This window comes from Dendrobates tinctorius, unplaced genomic scaffold, assembly GCF_039654945.1.
Source record: "Dendrobates tinctorius isolate UK_male_01 unplaced genomic scaffold, ASM3965494v1 ptg000093l, whole genome shotgun sequence".
NCBI classification, from domain to species: Eukaryota; Metazoa; Chordata; class Amphibia; order Anura; family Dendrobatidae; genus Dendrobates; species Dendrobates tinctorius.
In genome coordinates, this window is record NW_027361761.1 from 3654914 (window position 1) to 3674955 (window position 20042).

General features: G+C 42.3%; 1 protein-coding gene across 2 annotated transcripts; it reads left to right on the forward strand.

Annotated features, from left to right (window-relative positions):
- Nucleotides 1-121: 121 nt before the first annotated feature.
- Nucleotides 122-19228, forward strand: LOC141098518 (L-threonine 3-dehydrogenase, mitochondrial-like). Of its 2 annotated transcripts, none has more exons than XM_073586380.1 (9): nt 122-277; nt 12365-12547; nt 13726-13768; nt 14031-14101; nt 14757-14906; nt 14995-15167; nt 16285-16375; nt 16996-17265; nt 17426-19228. In XM_073586380.1, the coding sequence occupies exons 2-9, from the start codon at nt 12367-12369 to the stop codon at nt 17563-17565; spliced, it is 1119 nt and encodes a 372-aa protein (XP_073442481.1). In that variant the 5' UTR covers nt 122-277; nt 12365-12366; the 3' UTR covers nt 17566-19228. The 2 variants fall into 2 exon arrangements, with proteins under 2 accessions (XP_073442481.1, XP_073442480.1); XM_073586379.1 differs by lacking the exon at nt 122-277 and adding an exon at nt 370-781.
- The last annotated feature ends 814 nt before the right edge of the window (nt 19229-20042 follow it).

The following is a 20042-nucleotide window of genomic DNA, read 5'->3' on the forward strand; positions in this document are numbered from 1 at the left end:
CTCCCTCCTCAGGCGTCCTCCCTTCATTCGTCGCATTCCATTTATACGTCACGGCGGTGGGCGTGTTCTCCGCGGCGTTCTACTGTCTCCAGGATACAAGGGAAACGCCTCCGCCTCCCAGCCAATCAGCAGCGCCGAGTAGTGCTGGGCTGAGGTACACGTGGTACGGTGCCGGCATATAGGGGATGCGCTGTGTGAGGTGATAGTGGAGGGGCTTCTCAGCGCTGGGGTCGTATAGATAGGGGGGAAGTAACCGGATTGTTACTGCATCGCAGAGGTAAGATGGTCAGTGGCTGCCACAGGTGATCGTGCTGTGATGTGGCACTACAGGAACAAGTAGGGTCTGGAGGGGTTAAATGTGACATTTGCCGCAGCCGGATAAGTAACGGTGCACACCATGCGGTAGTGAGCGTGAAACATGTGGGCAGTGCCTGTATGGTGAGGGCTGATGGAGGAGGTGGATCCCTAGATGATGGCTGGGCTGTGATATCAGCAGGAGGAAACTCTCTGATCCAGCAGTGATGGATGGGATCTGGAAGGTGCAGAGAAATATACCGCATGGGTGTAGAGAAAAACGCAGAAAGGGCCTAGCACATCCAGAAGTAATAGTGCTGGGTTGTTACAGTGTGTCGGTGCAGGCCTGATCTGCAGCCAGGGGCCATGATCAGTGCTGAGACTGGAGGCTAGCATCAGGTTTAATGGGATCCGGAATCTCCCAGTCACTGACAGCAAGCAGAGGTCTTACAAATGGTGGGGATGGGACTGCCCAAATATTTTCAAGGTAATTTTTGCTTTTTATCGCATTGTGTCCTGGGAATATTGGTGGGAATATCGTATATGGGCTGATGCTGTGCGGAGATGTGGCAGAGCCGGGTTTGTCGTAGTGACTTCAGTTTCCAGCTTCAGGCTGCAGAGTCATCCCGCTGCACTAAAGAAGCCGGCGAATGACAAACCTGGCCCTGTCTCTCTGCGCTCCATTCATTTACATTGTTTTGTTTTGTTTTTTTTTGGCTGCCATTATGTACAAGTTTTTCTTGATCCTTATGTTTGGGTGTTTTTTTTTTTTTTTTTTTTTCTTTTTTCCAATAATTTGTGACTTTTTAAAAGTTGCACTTAAAAGGATGCAGAAAAAGAAAAATGTCCTCAAAAAGTTTGAGTTTGTTAAATTTTCATTTTTGATATATACCAAAAAATGAATTTGAATTGTGTGATATTATTTATAATAATAAATATTATTTACATTTATCCACAAAGGCATTTCACGAATGAGAAAATATATATAATGTACTCTCTACATGGTGACGTAGTCTCAGTGGGCCTGAGTCATCATTACTATTAAGTCCTTCTCTTTTTTTTTTTTTTTTTTTTTTTTTGCGCCTTTTTAGAATAAAAAGTTTCCTGTTCTACAAAAAAGGCTCAAAGTAAACAAAAGTGCTAAAATAATTCCTGGTGTAGGAATGAGATGAATATTTTTTTTTTTTTTTTTTGAAAAGTTTAAAATTAACGAATCAGTCTAAACTATGTAGAAACCCTAAACTCTGCCCATGATGGTGAACATTAGAAGAAAAAAAAAAAACCCGCAGGCGCAAATGCAATACTGCTGAGCCTTGCGTAAAGGTGTGTGGAGGGCTGCACCTGCTTCGGGGCAGAGGGTGGCCTGTTTATCCTATTTATGGTTTCAGCAGGTGGCGGTCGGTCTTAGCTGGTTGTCCTGTCACCGGTTTGTGGCGGCTGCTCGCTTATCCTATGTGATCGCTGACAGTATGTACAAACTGTGTAGTCTGATCCAGCATCTCGCTGGTTAATCTGGTCCACGACTGAATAGAGTAAATGGTTTGAAAAAAAAAGAAAAAAAATACCAAATCTAGATTCTGTCTGGTTCTCCAGCGGTTAGTCTTGGCATTACCATGAAAACCGACTGGTCTGCACTGTGCTACATAATCAGTAACTGTACATTCTTGTAGCTTTGTAATATCTATATTTACATAGGTTTAGCTGTAAGTGGAAACAGTCAACAAGCAGGCTAGCTAATAAATAAAGACCTCTATTGCTGGTGCCTGATGGACTCTAATGCTATTATGTTTATAGAGGGCAGGGAGGAGGTTAATGAAAATGACACCATAAAGACAAGAACTGGTATAACAAGGTGTTAGTAACCTAGTCTGACACATAAGGAAAAAAGATCAGTCAGCAGCAGCCCGATCAAGAATACAAGGGACGGAAGGGCACCATCAAATTTAAATAAACAATGGGATACAAACCTGGAGTACATCAAAAATATGTGTCAGAGCGAGAGAGAAGAGAGACCTACTACACACCAGGGATCACCCAAAAAAAAAAAAATATTACAAAATCTGAAATACTTTATTCAATTGGTCATAGAAAAACACACACCAAAAAATGGAATTGAAAACTAGGACCCTGAGCCCTCAATGATGTAATGTGCCCCCTGCACCACAAACCGGTCACAAGTAAGATGACCCAATTATAATCACAGATGTACAAAAGTGGTCACATAAATCAAGAAGAAAATTGATATATGAAGGCAGAAAAAATGCTAATAAATAACCGTCATATCCTTTTCCTGGATCCCCCCCCCCCAAGACCTGCTGGAAAAATGCAAACTGAAGAAATAACATTTATATCCTACTAGTGGATCCCCCCCCAAAGGCTTGAGGAGCAGTACAATAGCCAATATTTCACATGTGCATATAGTCCTGGAAATGAATGTACTCACATGGACCAGAAATAAATATTTAGAAATGGGCAAATGCTGGAATCCCCAAAGACGCCATGAGAACGATACACTAAGCATTATTGACGCAAATGTGCGATCCAAGAGACAATATAGCGGAGTTCTAAGTTCAGTGGGATATAATAAAAAGCCACTAAATAGCTCCTATAAATGTAGCATAAAGGTGGGGCCACGATGGGCAGCAAAATCGCAAAAAAAAAAAAAGGCTGCACATATAAGCCAGACCAAGGAGGGTTAAACCATCAAGAGATGGCTAATACAAGAAAGCCAGGAGTGGCACCTATTAACAAAGTCGATGGATGGGTTCCCTTTTTTATGGACTTAAAAGAACCGATGAAGTCTGTGCACACAGTGAGATAATAAAAAAAAAAACCAAACTGGACACATGCATATTAAGATCTGACAACAGCAGCCTGATGAAGGCATCCAGTAAGTAGAAGGATGGGTGCACTTCTTCCTTATTTATTTATTTTTTTTTTTTTCTTTTATGGCCATAAAAGAACTGATAAACTGTGCACTTATGAGAGAATGCACAAATTGGAGACATATAGTGATGTTAAGGTCAGACAACAGCAGCCTGGTGATGGTTATTGGAAGGAGCAGAAGGCTTGGTGTACTACTGTAGTAATCCATAAAGGAACTGATGAAGACCATGCACTCTGGATAGGAGGGATAATATATCATGCTATAAGCAGACATGTACAAATAAGACCAGTTGGCAGCAGCCTGATGATGGTTTCCTGGAAGGAAGCAGGGTTCATAGTTTTTAAAATCATAAAAGTCCTAACATAGATCATGTATGGTGCAGGACCGTTGGTGGGTAACATGCTAATCTGGGGCACAGAGTAATATTATAAGATCAGTCAACAGCTGCTTGATGGTGGTCTTCAGGAATCAGAAAAAGGCTGGATTCACTTTTTTCAGGGATCATGACTGAATTCGTGAAGACCATGCACGCTTCAGAAATGGGACCTGTCAGAATGAAGCGCTGAGCACCAAGGCAATGCAGATGCCAAGCATGGTGGTGGTGACTGCTCGCACCTGTCCAGTTATTTGCCCCCTAGTCCTGCCTAATGGTGGGCAGTAGTGTGTCATGACATCATGGATCAGTCAATAGCAGCTTGACAAAGGTTTCCAAAAAGTTGAAGTCTGGGGTCACAGACAGATGAGTAGGTGAGATAATATTCCACTTTGTTTTTTCAATTTTCCTTTTTGCCTTTTGATTTTCCCATATAGTATGGTTCCCCCCCCCCCAAATGTCATCAATCTGGTGCACACTGTTCATAAACTTTGCACCAAGCCCATTATTATCTGTGTGTATATATACAGATAATAATGGGCTTGGTGCAAAGTTTATGAACAGTGTGCACCAGATTGATGACATTGGGGGGGGGGAATATATATATAATATATATAATTTCTTTTTTTTTTTTTTCTTTTTTTTTCTTTTCTTTTCGTTTTTTTTTTTTTTTCTTTCAAGTTTTTAACTGGTTTTGCAACTTTTCAACTTCAAAAGTCACCTGGTTCACGAAATGTTGCAAAATAACTAAAGTAAATTCCCTGCAGTGGTGGTGCGAGTCTGGAGTAGAGATGCGCCACATTTTGAGACTTTAAAAAAAAAAAAAAAATCTATTTTCATGAATCTGTCGGAAACATCTGGAAAAGGCACAGTGACTTGAAAATCAAAGACAACTTGGCGGAGAAAAAGGTGTAAATTGTTATAATATGCAACAAATCGTCACTAATTGAGAAGTATTCACACCGACAAACTGGCGGAAATACAATGATGAATCAGGCACATTATATTAAGCTCAGTCAACAGCAGCCTGATGATTTCCTAGAAGTTGGCAGGAGTCTGGGTTCACTTTTTTAACTAATCCATTAAATTACCGGTGAAGCCCGTGTGTTCTGCAGATGTAGGTGGGACAATAACATATAACAATAGGTCCGTCAACAGCAGCCTGATGAAGGTTTCTGGTAAGGAAGAACCGAGAGAGCGGCCTGCCAGATGAGTAGGTGGAATAATGATACCCATAATATTATAAGATCAGTCAACAGCCGGCTGATCCTGGTTTGCAGGAGGGTAGATCACCTGCACTCTTCAGGAATGAGAATTGTGGCCACCAGTGCAGTGTAGGTGCCAAGCATGGTGGGTGATGGCTGGCACCGGTCTAGTGCCTAATGATGGGCTGCGGGTAGTGTCAGCCCTCTTCCGCTTGATGGGTGCCATGGGCTTCACATTATAATGCCCAGTAACTTCAGGTAAGGCTGTGTTCACATTTGCTTTGGGTTTTTTTTGCTATAATTTTATTGTCTCCTTGTGTTTATAAAGTTTAGTGGCTCCCAAAAAAAGCCTGATTTATCTACCTGAGGTTTTTGCACCAATAACACAGCAAAAATTGATAACTGAGTGAGTGTTTTTTCTGCGTTTTTTTGCACTTATTTTTTTTTATCCCTACGGGTGGAAAAACGCCGAAACAAGTGACATGTTGCACTTTGCAAAAACGCAGCAGTTTTCCAAGTCAGTCAGGAAAAAAAAAAAACGCGTGTGCATGAGATTTCTGAAACTTCATAGACTTTGCTGGCACTGTAAAAGGCAGCTTAAAATTTGCCTTGGGGGAAAAAAACCCGCAACGTGTGAACGTAGCCTAATACTCTTCCTTTGCACCTTCCTGTTGCTCTGGTTGTCTCTTCTGTCTTTGCCTCGAAACTTATAATCTGCCAGGTTATTACAGGTTAATCATATTCAAGTTTCTGGAATACAGACTGTTCTAGGAGTGGTGGGAAAGTGCTTTCCTTATGGAGCTCAAGTGCTAAACTTTCTAAAATATATATATATATATATATATATATATATATATATATATATATATATATATATATAATAATTTTTTTTTTTTTTTATGAATCTGTGTATCAGATCGATCAGTGCACATAGGTTACCATTGTTCTTGGTAATCTGAGTCCTGTTTACACAGGATGATGCGCTGCTGAGAGCCATAATTTTTTTTTTGGGCAGCAGAAACATTTTTCACCCAACGAAGATGCGTTTTTTTTTTTTGCTCGTTATCAATTTTGACGAAGAACACAATGATCTTTCAGTGAAAATGCTCTTTGTATTCAGTCTTATCAGGGAAATATCCTTTCTCCACTTTTGAGCCACTTCTTTTCTCCCTGAACTCACCATTTGCTCTATAAAAATGAATAAATGGGCTGCCAGCTCAAGGAGGGATCAGATTATAGATGCTATTGAGCTCTATTAAGGGGAGAGGAACAGTGAGTTAGAGAAATGTGCTAGAACTTTCTAGTAAGGGTTATTTCACCCCAGGTCTGGATGCACAGGAACACTGCTCAGTCGTCCTGTATAATGTCATCCTTGCTGCTTCTGAACATGAGTTACAAACAGTCAGGAGAGCAGAAATCCCCCACATATTTCTGTACTGTGTATGAGACCTCATAGTAGCTGGACTCCACCCCACTAGCTCAGAGAAAATTGAAAATTATAGCTACAACCTGCAGAGGGGAGAACTGGTGAAAAATGCAGAACAAAAATCATATAATGGTCGCAAATGGCAGACGGTATCTTCTGAGAAGTTGTTTGTAATCAAATGTTCTGTGTAGCATATTCTGATTCCTACTGTTCTCCAGGGCTGTATTCAGACATGGTCATTCTGCAGATTACAGCTACTGTCAAATCTTACGAAAATCTAGAACATTTGCTGTGATTTAAAAAAAAAAAAAAAAAAATATATATATATATATATTAATAATGCTGAGTCATATGACTATACTTCCAATATTTATTATACAGCGTGGAACTTTCTATTTTGAAGGCAACTTGCATGTTTGCAGATCGGTGGGGTCTGGTTACTGAAACCTCCACTATGCCTTAGCTTGTGCGTTCGCATACAGTTGAGTAGTACAGATGCAGTAGAATGCATATGGCATCCATACTCCACACTGTGTGCACGCTCGGGCAGTGTTATACGCTCCTGCCTTCCATGCTGCACACTTCTCTGCCCTCTTGAGCAATTGGTGGGGGTCTCCGAATCTGCAGCTAAGTAAAGTGCCTGCAAAATAGTAAAAAAAATGCATAAAACTCTAGTTACTCTACACTTTGTCACACCTTTTATTGGGTGAATAGGACTTCATTCTTTATAAATTCCCCACCCTCCCCCCGCCTTGTATCTAAATCTACTGGCTCCCAATCAGCCAGTGGAGTAATTATAGGATTTGCACTAAGCTTTGTAGTTGATGGGATACACCCCCGAGTACTGCAGGAATTAAGCACAGTCATAGAGCATTATTTTAATCTTTAAAGATTCCATAATAACAGGGTCTGTTCCACAGGACTGGCGTACAGCAAATGTGGTGCCAATATTCAAAAAGGGGACAAAAACTGATCTCAGAAATTTATAGGCCAGTAAGTTTAACCTCAACTGTGGGTAAAATCCTGGAGGGTTTTCTTAGATACTATACTGGAGTATCTGGAGAAGAATAACCTCATGACCCAATATCACCATGGGTTTACAAGGGACCGTTCCTGTCAGACTAATCTGATAAGCTTTTATGAAGAGGTAAGTTCTGGACTGGACCAAGGGGAATGCAGTGGACGTGGTGTATATGGACTTTTCAAAACCTTTTGATACGGTGCCACACAAAAGGTTGATACATAAAATGAGAACAATGGGGATAGGGGAAAATCTGTGTAGGTGGGTTAAGAGCTGGCTCAGGGATAGGAAACAAAGGGTGGTTATTAATGGAACACACTCGGACAGGGTCACGGTTAGCAGTGGGGTACCACAGGGGTCAGTTTTGGGCCCGCTTCTTTTTAACATATTTATTAATGACCTTGTAGGGGGCATAGAGAGTAGAATTTCAATATTTGCAGATGACACTAAACTCTGTAGGGTAATCAATACAGATGAGGACAATTTTATATTACAGGAGGATTTATGTAAACTAGAAGCTTGAGCTGATAAATGGCAAGTGAGCTTTAATGGGGATAAATGTAAGGTCATGCACTTGGGTAGAACGAACAAGATGTATAATTATGTGCTTAATTGTAAAACACTGGGCAAAACTGTCACTGAAAAAGACCTGGGTGTATGGGTGGACGACAAACTCACATTTAGCGGCCAGTGTCAGGCAGCTGCTGCAAAGGCAAATATAATAATGGGATGCATTAAAAGAGGCATAGATGCTCATGTGGAGAACATAATTTTACCTCTATATAAGTCACTAGTGCGACCACACTTAGAATACTGTGTCCAGTTCTGGTCTCCGGTGTATAAGAAAGACATAGCTGAACTGGAGCGGGTGCAGAGAAGAGCGACCAAGGTTATTAGGGAACTAGGGGGTCTGCAATACCAAGACAGGTTATTACACTTGGGGTTATTTAGTTTGGAGAATCGAAGGCTTAGGGGTGATCTTATTACAATGTATAAATATATGCGGGGACAATACAAAGACCTTTCTAATGATCTTTTTACTCTTAGACCTGTGACGGGGACAAGGGGGCATCCTCTGCGTCTGGCGGAAAGAAGGTTTAAGCATACTCACAGACGCGGATTCTTTACTGTAAGAGCAGTGAGACTATGGAACTCTCTCCCATATGATGTTGTAATGAGTGATTCCCTACTAAAATTTAAGAAGGGACTGGATGCCTTTCTTGAAAAGTATAATATTATAGGGTATATACACTAGTTTCCTTAATATTGCGTTGATCCAGGGAGCAAGTCTGATTGCCGTATGTGGAGTCGGGAAGGAATTTTTTTCCCCAATGTGAAGCTTACTGTTCACCACATGGGGTTTTTTTTGCCTTCCTCTGGATCAACATGTTAGGACAGGATATGGGTTGAACTAGATGGACTTAGTCTCCCTTCAACCTTAATAACTATGTTACTATGTAAGCTGGTGTAACATGCAGGTACTTGTAGTTCCATAGTTAAAGGGGTTGTCTGGGATCAATACTGATGGCCTACGGCCAGCACAAGGACAAATGCAACGCCTAATAGTGTCAGACTATGGCCTCTGTGGTCCATTTAGTCTGGGGGACCGACATGGATGCAAATATAGTTGTAAGCAGTCAGCTCCCCGTTCCATCGATCTCCCTGGGCATTTCTGCTCTGATGTCACAGCACAGGGGACTGTGGGGTCATCTTACTGTACATGTGTGGGTATCATACTGTGCATGGGGGACTGTGGGGTCATCTTGCTGTGGGGGGGTATCATACTGTGGGGTAATCTCTCTGTATGTGTGGGGGTATCATACTGTGCATGGGGGACTGTGGGGTCATCTTGCTGTGGGGGGGTATCATACTGTGCATGGGGGACTGTGGGGTCATCTCTCTGTATGTGTCGGGGTATCATACTGTGCATGGGGGACTGTGGGGTCATCTTGCTGTGTGGGGGTATCATACTGTGCATGAGGGACTGTGGGGTCATCTTGCTGTGGGGGGGTATCATACTATGCATGGGGGACTGTGGGGTCATCTTGCTGTGGGGGGGTATCATACTGTGGGGGACTGTGGGGTCATCTTGCTGTGTGGGGGTATCATACTGTGCTTGGGGGACTGTGGGGGTCATCTTGCGGTATGTGTGGAGGTATCCTACTGTGCTTGGGGGACTGTGGGGTCATCTTACTGTACGTGTGGGGGTATTATGCTGTGCATGGGCGACTGAGGTCATCTTGCTGTACGTGTGGGGGTATCATAATGTGCATGGGGGTCTGTGGGGTCATCTTACTGTACGTGTGGGGGATATTATGCTGTGTTTGGGGGCATTTTTGTTGGCATCATACTTCACGGGGGCTATGAAAAGGGTATTGAGGTTGAAACCACTGGGGGGGCGGGTTTAATATGGCCAAAATCACTTAGTGGCACAATATGTCCCTTTCCCTGTGGCTTTAAAAGTTAGGTAATATGCCTCTGAGACCCCAATGTGTAAATTATTTATTTCTATAGCACCATTGGTTCCATGGTGCTGTACATGAGAAGGGGTTACATACAAATTACAGTAAACTAACGACAGACTGATACAGAGGGGAGAAGACCCTGCCCTTTCGGGCTTACATTCTGTAGGATGGTGGGGAAGGAGACAGCAGGTTGGGGGGTTGCAGCAGCTCCAGTGTTGGTGAGGCGGTAGCTCCAGTAGTGTTGAGGTGGCAGCGGGGTCATTGCAGGCTGTAGGCTTTCCTGAAGAGATGGGTTTTCAGGTTCCGTCTGAAGCATCCGAGTGTGGTTGACAGTCGGACGTGTTGGGGCAGGGAATTCCAGAGGATGGGGGATATGTATTTATTTACTTTTGTTATGTGGTCCCATGAGTTTTCTGTCCGCCCCTGGTTCCCAGAAACTGATTCCCGCAGCAGATGATTCAGGGTGTCACAAGGGTCACCACCTCATGGGATGCAGCTCTGCAGCTGATGAGACGTGTGTGGTTGTAATGTGCGGCTTCTCTCCTCTCCACCCTGCTCTTGTGACGTAGGGGACAACTCCCACCCCCTCTCCTCTCCCCATTGGTCACATTTAGAGGATGTGTCCTATAAAAGGCAGACATACTCCTCTGGGCAGGGAGCAGACACCAGTGAGGTAAGAGGGGACGATGCTGCAGCCTCTGCTTCTTGCACGTCACTATATATATATATATATATATATATATATATATATATATATATAATTTTTTTTTTTTTTTTTTGTCTTTTATCGTATGACTATGCAGTGTATCTAATGCCTGATCGGATACTCGGGGTATAGTGAACTGTCCCCTTAATTACTGCCGCAATTTAACTCTTTGTGGCTTCACAGAACCTCAAACTAAAATGATCTGCAGTCATGGTCCCGGTTTTGACTTTATGACTTGAAGCGACTGGCTCCAATGGGAGTAGCTGATTGTTGCTTTTGGGTATGGACATGTGCTAGTCCCATTGATGTGACTCGTACAGGGCAGTTGGAGTTGCCCTTTAACATCGCTCCTCCTATAGGTTTTCCTGTACACAAATAGCTGGGACATGTTCCTCTTATAGACCCTGCTGTCATGTAGACCATTCATGGTATATTCCTAGAAAGCGTACCCAGCCCTATGGAGTCAGGGGGGTCTTCTTAGAATTTGTTTTCTAGATCTGAGATGGTTGACATGGGGCTTTCCTGTCACCGGAAGGGATCTATACATTTTACTAGCACTTGCCCAATCGGCCGAGCCTTGGAAACTCCTAGTAATTACATACAGGATGTGTTGCTGTATAATTGTATGATTGTCGACAGGGACGAGTCGTCTAATTCTAGGGGTTTCCTGTCTTGTGCAAATAAAATGGAAAGAAGAAATTCTTAAACTCTTAGATTCTCTTCTTCCTTATTGTCAATATCTCTGCTTGATGTCAGTGAATGGGAACCTTCCTATTTACACGCAGTCTGGACCCTCTTGAGACTTTTTAGCTGCACTGATACATTGAAGCAAACTAATGCTGTAGGTCGAATACATATTCTTCTCACAGGTGAGTGTTTGGTAAAATTGCATCCAGTCTGGACCCTCTTGAGACTTTTTAGTTGCACTGATTGATACATTGTAACAAACTAACATGGCAGGCGAGTACCGTACTTCGTATTCCTTGTAGCCAGCTCTTGGGTCTGTCCAATCTGCGAATGTAAAAACAATATTGTTGCTAGTCGCTGACGACAAGCCGGGCTTTATAAAATGATTACAAAAAAAAAAAAAATCAAACACCAAGTATGATGGAAAGTTGTAGAATTTTTCACTTTTGTTTATTACTATTTGTAAACATTTTCAATGTATCTTCTGCATAAATCTCCAGCGCGTGACTCTCCTGCTCCGAGTCCCAGGTTTGCTCAGTAAATAGAATAAGTGCTCCTAGCATAGTGGCTGGATGCCTTCATAGCCCATAGCTTGTTGGTCATGCTGGCACCTGTAGTTGTAGAACAGCTGAGAACCCAAACCAGCCCTGTGCACTCCAGCAGTGCCAGCGGTCCAGAAGTTCCCAATGGGCACTTCTATGATGGATATATAATCTGCTGTAGACATGTATCACTTAATGATTTTTCATGGTTTATTTATTTTTTTTTCTTTTATTATAAGAAGTTTAGATAAGAAAAGTCAATTTGGTGATGTATAAACTCCTGGTACCGGTGTGAGCTGATGGTGCAAGGACACGGTGAAATGGCTCTTTGTGAGCTGCTTGGGGATTAGGTGATTTCCCCCTACGTGTCCACTTTCCAATTGCCACGCTAGCAAGTTGAGACCAAGAGAGCGGCTTCCTAATTTGGACATTAACTATTCGGCTGCCAGATGCATTCACTCCGCACGTACCATGTATGCTCCCATCCTGCAAATATACAAATATAACATGCACCGTCTCCACTACTAAATGAAGTGGGGGGCGGCAGAGACTTTTGTAATGTTTTGCAGTCTTGACATTGTCTGGGAGTGTCTACTTTTATATAATTATTATTATTATTTTTTTTTTTTTTTAATCATTTTTCTGGTTTGTCATTTATGTTACAATTTGTAACTGTCAGATCCTAAACACTTGTTTTAAACATAAAACCGTTCCCCGTGTCATTAACCCCTTGGGTCTGTCTCTTTCCTCTGTTTCAGAGATGCCTGTCGTGCGGACGTTAACGAGGACGGTGAAACAGGTGCTGCGGAGCCCTGTGTGCGGATGTCAGACTGTCACCTCTGTCCGCTTCATTGGCTTCTCTCCCCGTCAGGTGACATCCGATGCCAGCTTCCACTCTGTGTCCTTCTCGGAGGCTGACCACCCTCGGGTGCTGATCACTGGTAAGATGCCTCAACCTCATCGCTTCTCCTGTCCTTCTCTTTATCTGCATGTTTCACTTGTCAGTCTTCTACACAACAGCAAAACTTCACGATTGTCCTCCCCTGCCTGTCTCCTTATTGTCCTCCCCTGCCTGTCTCCTTATTGTCCTCCCCTGCCTGTCTCCTTATTGTCCTCCCCTGCCTGTCTCCTTATTGTCCTCCCCTGCCTGTCTCCTTATTGTCCTCCCCTGCCTGTCTCCTTATTGTCCTCCCTTGCCTGTCTCCTTATTGTCCTCCCCTGCCTGTCTCCTTATTGTCCTCCCCTGCCTGTCTCCTTATTGTCCTCCCTTGCCTGTCTCCTTATTGTCCTCCCTTGCCTGTCTCCTTATTGTCCTCCCTTGCCTGTCTCCTTATTGTCCTCCCTTGCCTGTCTCCTTATTGTCCTCCCCTGCCTTTCCCCTGCATATTGTTCAGTTTTTCACCTTTTTGGGACGGGGGAAAAAAAAAAAAAAAAAAAAAATGTTGACCTCTTGATTTTTGGCTTTGAATCACTCCTGTTTTTTACACATCGCCCTCTTTGCCTCCCCCCCCCCCCCCCCCCATATCTTAAGTTTAATCTGCAGGTAAATAACATTAAAATTCTTCCTGGCTCCCTATACTATGAGCATGGATGTAGTCAGCCCCTCACAGTTTAACAGCTTGTTCTGCATACACTCTGAACAGCTGATCGTCGATGTACCTGCCAGGGATTGACTACAGCCGCCACTCACTGTACAATTTGTGCCTTGATGACTGGAGTGACCAGCTGCAGGGAAAATCCAAGTTTATTTTCTCCCTGTAGGCACTGCTCCAGTAAAGCAACAAGATTTTAATGTTATTTATCTGCAGACTAAAGCAAATCTGACTGTAGCATGATGTATGGGCAGACTCCCTGATTCCAGTGATGTGTCACTTAGTTTACTGAGTGCAGCAGTAGTTATAGAATTAGTTTTTTTTTTTTTTTTTGTTTTTTTTTCTGCTGTAAATGTAGCAGAGCTCGGAATACTGAGCTGTGTATAACCTCACTCACACCACTCATTGGTTGTTTTCTGTGTACAATATTAGGGGTGGGGTTGGACCAGGAGCCACGAGCCCCCTAGTCCTGTAGTGAGGGTGGGGAGGTTCACATATTTAATGCTTGTGCTTTTGTTCTTTTACAGGAGGATTAGGTCAACTGGGAGTTGGACTTGCTAAATTACTGAGGTACGATCATTGCACTCCAGCTTTTTTTTTTCTAAGAGACAGCGCCACACCTGTCATCAGGTTAAACGTGGTATTGCAGCTGAAGTTAATAGGGCTGAGCTGCAATACCGGACATAACCTGCTGACAGCGTTGGCACACGTTTTTAATCTTTTGCAATCCTCTTTCAAGTCTCTGTAATTAGACTTAAAAGTACCATAGTCGGTGTGGCATTTCTTGTATTGCAGTCTGTCAGTAGTTGAGTTTTTCCTTCTTTGGTCACAGGAAACGTTTTGGCAACAGCAACGTGATCCTCTCCGACATCCGAAAACCTCCGGACAATGTGTTTTATAGTGGTAAGTGTCAATTATTTGTGTAAGGATATAATAAAGCTGTACAATACAGCACCGTGTGGAACTCAAATAGATCATGGGTCGGGATTAAAGAGGTGGTCGGCTTTGGATAATCCCCTTTTTGTTAGGAGGGTTTCTGAAAAAAAATAAAAACTGGAAGATTGAAAAATTGGAAAAGGAGTGTATTTTTATTCGGTGGTTATATGAGAGCGGAAACATAAGGAATGAATGACAGCGGTTTCGCATAACCTAGGCTTCTTCTGGCTCTTCTTCCAGAAGAAGCATAGTTTACGCGAAACGGCTGTCGTTTATTCATTCCTTATGGAACGATGGAATAAAGCGTGGCTCCTTTTCCAAATTTTCTATCTTAACGCTTTTACTTCTCTGCCTTCCCCTTTGGGCTGAGCATTACCAGATTTGATTGCCCGCTTATTCTTTTTTGCCACATGTTGCTTCTGGATTAAATGCCACACAGTTTGCAGTTGCTCTGGGTAATTTAAAGGACACCTAAATTAAGAGAGCGCCCCCTCTGTTACAGTGCCGACTGATCATCTGACATACAACCTTAGATATGTTTTCCGGAAGCAAATGAAGATCGGTGCTAAATTAAGTTTTTGTAACTTTTTTTTTCATTTTTTTTTTTGTTTCTTTTTTTAAGGACCCTTTATTTATTCCGATATATTGGACTACAAAAATCTCCGTGAGATTGTGGTGAACAATCGGATCACCTGGTTAATACACTACAGCGCCCTGCTCAGTGCAGTCGGCGAAGCAAACGTTCCTTTGGCCAGAGCGGTCAATATAACTGGTGAGATGGGTGCAGCCGTTGGTGCCCGGATTTAGGGATTTGGCCTCCCTGTATTAGTGGGACTAATGTAAAGTCGTCTTGTCCTCAGGTCTGCACAATATCCTGGACATAGCTGCGGAGCATGGGCTACGTCTGTTTGTGCCCAGCACCATTGGGGCATTTGGACCAACCTCTCCAAGAAACCCGACTCCTGACCTTTGTATTCAGAGGCCGAGGACCATCTATGGGGTCTCAAAAGTCCATGCGGAGTTAATGGGAGAGGTAAAAATGTGTGTTTGTGTTTTTTTTTGTTTTTTTTTTTTTTTCTTGTTGTATTTTTTTTAAAGGGGTAAATGGTTTTTTTGCCCATGTTGCTTTATTTCAAGTACCTTGTCCTATCCTAAACATCAATGCAAAAAAGGAATCTATCATGGAGGTCTCCTCTTTTTGTGGCGGTAATGGTTTGAAATAAATTTTTAGAGTCTTGGAGACCTTGCCAGAGCAAGCCAAATCCCTACCGTATGGCAAAACAGACTCCGGTCAGTATGAGTGCCCCTAAGAGATATCCACAATGTTGGATCTATGGCTGGTGAATGGGCACCTATGTTTGACATATGCTCTCTCCGAGCCAACTGTGTGTCCACGGAAAGTTGAGGTTATGAAACTCTTGGTAAAGAAGCTTAATGGGGGACTTTCCTCCCATCACGTGCCTGTCCATGGGACTCCCAACTGGCTCTATGGCCCACTTAGTTTCCTTCGCATACAGCGCAACTCTTGGCCAAGAGGCTGTGCTAAGCCTGAGAACACGTTGATAGCATTGTTAATCAGCACGTCAGTAGTGGGGAGGACCACCTTAAACCTGGGGGTGATTCCAAAATGAAACAAACCTTCAGCACTGGATAGTTCACTGAAAAGTCACTAAGGCGATGGATGCTTGAACTTGCCGCCTGAGGCCATGGCCCTGATAATGTCTTTCCCAAATAGGTCATCCCTTATTGCACAGATACGTTGTCACCAGTGTCGTCAAACTGTTGATTACTCATTAACGTTCATGAAGGTCATGCCGGTACGATGCCTTCCCACTGGTTGTACGGGCTTCAATTCATATCTGGCCAGCATTTCCATCTTGTGAAATCTGTCTGGTGATGCTCAGATGGAACTGGCAGCACATTTTCTGGCCATAGAATGGTCTATTTATACCTCCCTCCCTGTCGACCATCTTTCTTCTGATTTTTCAGATTACTAATGTTAGCATAGATCTGTTAATCCAGGGAAGAACCCGTCCCAAAAAAAAAAATAAAAAATCAGTCTGAGGGCAAATACTGTGAATCAGGCTGAGAAGAGGTTATTGTAGTCCGTACTAGACGGGGATGACTGTTTTCTTTTTTTTATCCAACAGTACTATCACTACCGGTATGGCCTTGACTTCCGATGTCTCCGCTATCCTGGCATAATTTCTGCTGATTCCCAACCTGGAGGAGGAACGACTGGTAATGATCAATCTCAGAATAGTCAATGCTGTAGTGCAATCCAGAGGGCGTTTGACATGTTATATAGACATGTCGGCAGGCTTTGATTGGTGGAGGTCACTGATCGCTGAATAGGTGTAGAAGGGTTCAGTCAAAATGCTAGCTCTTTCCAATCGTAGACTGGTTCAGTGTAAAGCCTATAAGCTCATCATCTGCTATCCATGCCTTCCCGAAAAGAGCAGATACTGACTGTGTGATCCAGATCTTTCCTTTCAGCTATCTGTTGTGGTCTCTGTTCTCCCCAACCTTCAAAACTTGAGTTGTAAGTTTTCTGAAAGTGTCTTTACACTTTAAGTATAGACCATCTTGACTTATGATCTTTGCATGCATCATGTGGCGTTGGGGACAACCCTTTTAAGAAGAGCAGTTCTGCTTCACATTCTTCCGATTTTGTCTCAAAGTCAATCTTTGTACTGGAGATGACGAGTGTTTTCTGCTCAATTTTTCCTCACCAGAGGACCCTCAGGTCATTTAAACAGAGTTGATGACTACGGAAGATTGGAGAACTTGGAGATGTTCTTCTCAATCCAGTAACTGGACCTCATCCATATGTGGTTTTTTTTTTTTTCTTCTCCATGTAGACTATGCAGTACAGATATTCCACGATGCTATGAAAACCGGTCGATTTGTCTGTAACTTGAAACCGAACACTCGTCTGCCAATGATGTACATTGATGACTGTCTGAGGGCAACGATGGAGGTGCTGGAGGCACCAGCAGAATCCCTCACCATGAGGACGTACAACATCAATGCCATGAGCTTCAGCCCCGAAGAGCTGGCCCAAGAAGTGCGGAAACACCTGCCTGAGCTGGAGGTTGTGTACAATATGGATGCGGTCCGACAAGCCATTGGTGAGTACATGGTCTATACCACTGGTCTCCAACTTTTTGTGACCTAATGAGGGTGGTTGTTGTAGAAGGGTTTAACTCAAAAACTGACAGCCTTGTACCTAGTCCTAGAAGTCATAACCTGGTGGATCTCCAGCTCTAATATTTCCTCCTTGTCTCTCAGCTGATAGTTGGCCGATGAACTTTGACGACAGCAACGCTCGCAATGATTGGGGCTGGAAACACGAATATGACCTGCCAGAACTGGTCACCACCATGCTGGGCTACTTGAACCCCGAATGTCTTGCTGCCCAGGCCAGCTGATTTCACCTTGGGGAAACCTTATTTCTCAATGCATCATTGTGGTGTCTGTCATACCATCTGGTATACGATGCTGATACAAGTGTTTATGACTAGTCATCCATTTCATGGAGGAAAGCTTTAATATTCTTCATCATTGTAAGTCTCCCCATGAGGCCAGTGTGTGGAACAATGTTTTATTACTTGAAGATGTGTGTTTTTGGGGTCAGTGTAGGGTTATCGGACTTGCACCTCCTTCAGTTATCACATTCTAAATTCTACACCTTGGTAGACTTCTTGTACAACTGTTGGGTGGCTGCAGGTTACATTCTGCTAAGCTGCGGAAACCAGGTGCTAAAATATAACCTGACTAAGTATATAGTTTGATGCTAGCCAAAACAATGGGGGGGGGGGGGGAAATAAACATGTCATTGGCCAAAATGACCCCAACAATGGAGTTGACCAACCATCTCCATTAAAATCCATGTTGGGGTCCCATTGGCTGTGATTCCAGCCCTGCCCAAAAATTTTAAATGTTTTTTTCTTTAGGTTGCATTATTATATTCTTCTTTTTTTTTTTTTTTTTATGAACAATTCAACTACTTCAAGAACTTACATTACATTTACTTGTCCATTCAAAGTGGATGAACCAGTATTGAAAATCTTTTTATTGATCCAATGTTCTTTACAGCGATCACAGCACCAGACCTAGAACTAAATTATAGAATCTAAATTGCTTGCAGTCACCACTAGAGGGAGCTGAGGATCTCACTGCAGACTGGTACAATTAAAAAATGAAACTTTTTTTTTTTAATCTATTTTAAATAAAAGGGCTTTTTTTTTTCCCTGTAAAGCATGAGCAGTATGGATGTTCTACATTTTCTTTGGAAATGTAACTTTTATCTTAAGTGTACTAATATTACATTTTAAAATTGCAAGTATAAAATTTGATGGCAAATTTTTCATCTCTGAAATTGATTTTCTTATCCTGTTATTATACTTTACCAATCATGAAAAATCAGTTTCTTTTAAGTTATTCATTTCTTTTTTTTTTTTTTTTCCATGAACAATCTCTATAACTTAGGGTTGCATATGTTACTTGATTTATTAATACTTGAATATGTTACAAATAATTCCAATCATTTCCGGAAGATACTGAATCGCGTCTGCGTGCCCCGGCGTCTGCTCTGAGCGTCTGTGCACCCCGGCATCTACTCTGAGCGCCCCTAAACTGAAGTCGTTCCACTTTTTATTAATAAAAATAGACCTGGATGTTTCAAAGTTAAATTTGTAAAAAAAAAAAAAAAAAAAAAATTTTTTTTTTCTCCTACACATACGCCTCACTTTATTTTTGATATTTGATTAATTATGAACCAACAATGAAGTATATGTGTAGGGGGAAAAATGTACAAATCTAGTGAACATATTGTATTGGGCATTTGCTTTGCATTTTATCTCCATAAGTTCATGTTCGCCGAAAGTTAGTGATGTTGTAAATATTAAAATATGCCGAGAGCTTGTGCTGAGCCGTCTCTGGGGTTCAGGAGTTCTATCCCTACAGCAACAATGACCAATGGGTGCGACGATGATCACTAATTTTGTAAATGGGGACATGGATGTATTTTTTGCATTGTTTGGTTGTAATAGAGCAAGGATGTGTTTAATAAAAATGTAAATGTTCACGGTATAGGTTTGTATTAATAAAAATGATATGGGTGGGGGGTGGGAGTTCTCAAACTTTTAAAAATGCCTGTAGCGCGAAAACCTGACCATTTTCTGGTAGGTGGGATCAGTCGAGGTCTGTTTCCGCACCTCACCCCACCGCACGTAACAGAAGGCTTACACCAAGGATCAGTCTTCTGTGTATTTTTGGCTGCAGCAGCAGCGGATATTATTTCTAGAGGAACACTTTGCTATTGACGAGGCGTTATGTGAGGCGCACAGTATGTGCACAGCGCGTTTCACATGTTTGGCTTACCACTGTGTCCCGATGTGACCTTCTCGCGGAAGTAGACGCCACGCTGTACTGAGGAATGGAGATGAAGGAGGTTCATTTTAGGTTTCATTTTTGTCACCTAACAATCTGGATACTCTTTAGTTTTGCTCTAAAAGATTTTTATTTAGCAAAATATGAACTAGACATAAGCCAGCTCAGCTGTCTTCTTTGATTCGTCATCCGTAAGAATATATATATATATTTTTTTTTTCTGGACAATATTGATATGAAACGATAAAACAATAACAAGATCTCCACATACTGTAGATTGTAGGGGACGATCTGCAAAGAAAGCAACAAATGTGTATTAAAAAGAAATTGCAATCTACTCAAGTAACTGGTCTAAAATCAAGAAAAGAAAAGTGAAACAATTACAATGTTACTTTCCAGAGATGAGGAAAATCGACTCTATACAAATTAATTTCACAATGTTTGCAAAAAGTTTGCAAATCTATGAATTTTTGCTGGCTTTATTTTGGCCGGGGGGGGGGGTTCCCCAGTACAC